Raw genomic sequence first — 4,994 nt, 5'->3', positions numbered from 1 at the left:
TGGTCATCTCTCCCAGGCATTACTCTGTAGCAGAAGGGATAGGTGTTTAGATGGAGTTTACTGAGCAACCAGTCAAGCCATTGCACGATCAGCAAAGCTCACATCCTCACTCTCCCCACATAACCTCAGCTGCTTCCCCCATGTCCCCAAGAACACTTCCCCTTCTTCCTCCTCTCACTTCTGTTCCCAAACCACCGGCTGGGGGTTGCTTGATTTGGAGATGCATGCATCCTCATCGAGCAGCATGGCAACAGCTGAGCCTTTTTTTTCAGTCTAACCATAAATTTGGATGGCTCTCAAAGGAGTTACTGGCAGCATGTGTTTCACTAGATTTTGCTTAAGTTTTAGTAGGGCAACAATTTCAAAAGATATTTAGGAACACCAAAATCTGACAGTCTTGCAAGGCAATGAAGTGAAATTTCCCTTTAGAGAAGCTTCTGCTTGTAGTTAAGACATGTTACAAAAAGCCTTAATCCTAAATCTTTTTTAATTAGGTATTGACCTTTACATAGCGACAAAAACTAGTATTAAATCTTCTCAGAGACTTTTAGTGGCATAGAAATAAGGTCAGGGTGCTATTTTAAGTCAAGCACCACTGCTCTCCCAGGCCCTTATTTAGACATACTTCTCTACAAAAACCTGGTTGTGTCTTCATTTACTTTGACATGAGCTATAGGAAAGTAACTGCTAAGGAAAAAAGTTACCAGCTAGCAGACAACTCCACCATATTTTTCAAGTGTGTTACTCCTCTGTCATGTTAGACAACGTCAGAATCTTCACAATAAAGGAAAATCTAAAACCATAACACAATCATTAAGGTTGGACAAGACCACAGAGATCATCTAGCCCAACCATAAAGTGGTTTTACAGTATGCAAACAGTACCTGAGTATGCAGCACGCACAAGCAGATTCAAGCCTTAACAATTCATGGGCTCTTTTTATTTCAGTAAAACTGGCAGGTTTTAAACTCCTAACCATTGAAAAATACACCCATAAAAAGCAGTATTAATAAAAACTGACAGGCTTCCAGGCCTCTAAGATATCTCAAGCATAAGATACAATAAAAGATATCCAATGTTTACACTGCAGTCTTGCTGCCTTGCACACTATCACCGGAAGTGAATAAACACATTCAGGAAATTCAAGTGTACTATTAAAAAGACACCAGTAAGTGCTCCAGTTTTCTGTACCATACAACTTTATTTGAAATTCACATATTTCTAGGCAATGTATCCAAAAATATTTGACTCAAGAGTACCTTTAGATTGTAAATATTCTGGAACAGGGCATCAAGCCTTTCCTATCTCCAAACAAAACATAAGTTTCTGCTCATGTTATAAAAAGTAACTGTGTGGAATGTGACAAGTCATAATGCAAAATCAAAGTGCTTTAGTCCCGCAGAGCAAACAGACACTAGTGGTTATCCAGCCATTTGTCAATATATCTCTAACATCAACAGTACCAGTTTTTTGGGGTTTGGACTAAGTGATGGCACCCCACCTCGAGAAAGCCTTCGGACCATTATCGTGAAGTCTCATTAGCTAACAGTTACACCATATGAGTTGGCAGTTTCACTTTGATACTTCAAACAATGAGTGAGAATGATGCATCTTTTTACCGTTTTCCAAGTTCCCTTAGTAATTACCAAGTTCTATCGTATTACACAAGACAAAATGATGTTCCAGTTAGTCTTTTACAAGCCAAACTGTGCTATATTCCAAATCCCAAAGCATCAAAGCTCTCTAATAATTTCCCCGAGCCCCGACAGCTAAGACTCAATACTTTTGTGCAATTATTTGCTATTCACATGTGAAGAGAGGAACACTTCACTCAACAGATCCTATGAAAAAATGGTAAACAGAAAGTTACTTTAATTAGACTGGGAAGTAGGTAGCTGCATGGAACATGCTCAAATCAGAAGTGCCACACTGAAGTGAGCTCATGTTGCAAACGTCCAACTGAAGATTTTTTTGCAGAAGCCTAAAAAGCTATTTACCTTCCATAATGAAGGAAGTTTAGGACTTAAGCGTTTAATTCTCTTCTCTGCTGTAAATGAACTCTGCAGAATAACGTGTATGATTTTTTTCAGACACTCAGTTGTATGAGTTTACAGCTTAAAAAGGAAGGGCTGAGGGAAAATTTCTGGTCCTGTCCAGACATAAAGACAAAGTGCTTTGCAAGACTGACTACATCCACTGTATTTGTAGCAACCAACCCAAAATGAAGGCACATGAAATCTATATTATAACTATAAATTATAAATTAAAGCTGAACCTCTGTATAATTTCTAGTCTTTTTGCAAGAAATTAATGACCAGCATCTATACAGAGTTTCAATTATTTTTAATGTAACTATTCCCAGAAATACTTAAATGTTGCCTGCACGCCTACGCAAACACTGACTGTCATTAGGTTTTGACACAAAGTGCAGATACTGGTAATTTATCTGCATGGGAAGTCTGAAACAGACGAATCGCTGCCACTCCCTTCCTCTGTCACTAAAAGCGTAAGCCACCAGCAACAGCCACAGACAGCTGTTACCTTGAAAGTGCACCACTCCCAGCAGCAGTTTCCCCATGAAATGTTCTAGCAGCTGTAGGACGTACTTCATCAGTGTCTCAGGTTCAGAATTTACCATGTCAAAGTCTACACACCTTCTGTTTAAGTCACCTGACAGGCGGGCACACAGATTCTGAGGAAGCCAACTTGAAACACACTGACAAACGTTGCATTGAGATTGGCAGTACCTTGACATCTAAGCACAGCTGAACTTCCACCTAGAGCAGCATTCAGGACCCAGGGTCAGCTCATTCTCAAAGAGAGCCTCCTTGATTTCACTGGAATTGCTACCACTAAAGCAGAGAAACAAGGTTCAAGGTCTCAGCAAGCTTTAGCAGACAGATAGCACATCCAAAGCCATGGTTATTATTTCTCCAGAAACGCAGGTTTAAAAGAACTCAAACATCATTGCCATCACTCAAGCGGAGTATGACATCACACTGCTTTTGCTGGGAGGAACAGAGTTTCAGAGTTCTGGTTATTCACTTTGCACCCCCTCTGCTCCTTTTCTCCTCCTCCTATTTCTACACAAAGTAAGTCGAAGGGATTGGCACCCAAGTTTTTAGCAAACACAGAACTGTACCTGCTACGTTACAGGACCACATTAGAGTTTCATGAAGATTGCATGCAGTGGTGTCTGTGCTCCTTTCTAAAACAGAACGACTTTCACATGTAACACATACAACACAATTTTCTGATTTCAAATGCAGTGAGTTACACAAACAACATTAACAAGACTTGACCAGACTTAATAAACAGAACTGCACTAGGTCTGGCACTTGAGAATTCACAGTGATTAACATAAAACTGCTTTGCCTAAGACAAAACAAGATACCAAATATATAAAAGACTCTTCACTTACGTTGCATCAGTATCCCAACAGTGACAAGCAAGCTCAGTAGTACCTCAGACAGCAGAGACTTCAGCACATGGCTAACTTTATTCATAGCTTGCAGTGCAATGCTTTTTTTTTATTTCCTTATTATTTGCAGTGTCAAATCAGGCCATTTTCAATGCATAAAGTCAACACAGACTCAAGTCTTTGCTGGACTGAAATTTGGATTCTGACAGGAAACTGTTACATATGGTCTCATTTTGGGTACCAACTCCACACTGTGCCAGGTGGTATTGCTGTGAACAAGAAACTTAAAATACACCTGCGTATTACTGAGGTGGTGCTCTTACAATAGCAAGTTATGAGCAATTTATAGTACCGGTTGATAATACAAGAGTAGAACATCTCCATTTTTCTTTCCCCCGCTCAACTCACTAATCCTAGGAGGTTTATGAACACACGTTTCCGACCCAGAAGCACCCCAGCGTTTCGCAGCACACCTGCTGCCCCTCGTTCCAGCACCAAGGGCTCAGCCGAGGCAGCCGCCTCCTCGGCAGCTGCCAGCCACCCAACTACAGGTTCCAGCAAGGCTCTGGGACCCATCTCCCCCAAGCACATGAGTTCAGACGAGCACCCACTTCGATCTACACCCTGGGGCACTCTGGTCCAGGCACCCACCTCCTCCTCGACTCTACCCAAAGATGTTGGATTTTGGCCTGAGCTTGAACGACGTCTTCAGGGATTTCTCCTCATGCTCATCCTCCTCGGTGTCACCGCGAAAGGAGGGCGTGTTGTGGATGATCTGAGTCCTGAAGCGGATCTTATTAAGCCGAGGCTTCATCCGCCCGCTGCCCGAGGCTTTCCTGGCCATCTCCTTGCCCTTGCCCGGCACCGCTGCCCCGTCGGTGCCATCAGTTTCCTCCCCAGTGCTGTGATGGTGGTGGTGGTGGTGGTGGGAGAGGCGGTAGCTCATGAGGTTGGAGGGCAACACCTTGGAGAGCCTCCAGCGCACGCTCCCGTTGCCGGCGGCCCCTTCCTCCTCCTCCTCCTCCTCCTCATCCAGGGCCCCCACCAGGCTCCGCATGTCCCCCGAGATGCCCTGGTGCAGATACTGGGCGGCCTTGCGCCCGCTGTAGTCGCGGATGTCCACGTCGGCGTCGTAGGCGCCCACCAGCAGCTTCACCACCTCGGTGTGGCCGTGCATGGCGGCGATGTGCAGCGCCGTGTGCCCGCCGCTGGTGCGCGCGTTGATGTCCACGGGCAGCTGGTGCCGCTGGGCGAAGTTGACCAGGGTGGCCAGCAGCTCCTGCCGCCCGTGCTTGGCGGCCCAGTGCAGCGCCGTGAAGCCGGTGATGAAGTCCCTCTTGCAGAACAACGCCGGCTCGCAGCTCAGCAGCCCCTCCAGCGTCTCCCACCGCCCGTCCGAAGCCGACAGCATCCACGCGTGCTCCAGCGGGTCCAGCGCCACCGAGCCCGTCGTGCTGCCCTCCTCCTCGGCGGAGGACGAGGCCACCGAGGCGCTGTCCGAGTCGCCGCCACCGCCGCGCCCGCGGCCCCCTCCGGGCGGGACGCCGCGCTTCAGCTGGGGCGAGCCGCCCCG

The 4,994-nt window shown here is 46.1% G+C and overlaps 1 protein-coding gene across 1 annotated transcript; it reads right to left on the bottom strand.

Annotated features, from left to right (window-relative positions):
* Positions 1,177 to 4,991, bottom strand: SOWAHC (sosondowah ankyrin repeat domain family member C; the record flags this gene model as incomplete). The annotated part of the gene is made up of 1 exon (XM_021401448.1): positions 1,177 to 4,991. A coding segment is annotated over one exon (906 nt), but the record flags the coding sequence as incomplete, so codon positions are not given.

The sequence above is a fragment of the Numida meleagris genome, chromosome 1 (genome assembly GCF_002078875.1).
Source record: "Numida meleagris isolate 19003 breed g44 Domestic line chromosome 1, NumMel1.0, whole genome shotgun sequence".
Taxonomy (NCBI): Eukaryota; Metazoa; Chordata; class Aves; order Galliformes; family Numididae; genus Numida; species Numida meleagris.
The sequence above is the reverse complement of the archived record's forward strand: the minus strand, read 5'-3'. Positions and strand labels throughout refer to the sequence as shown.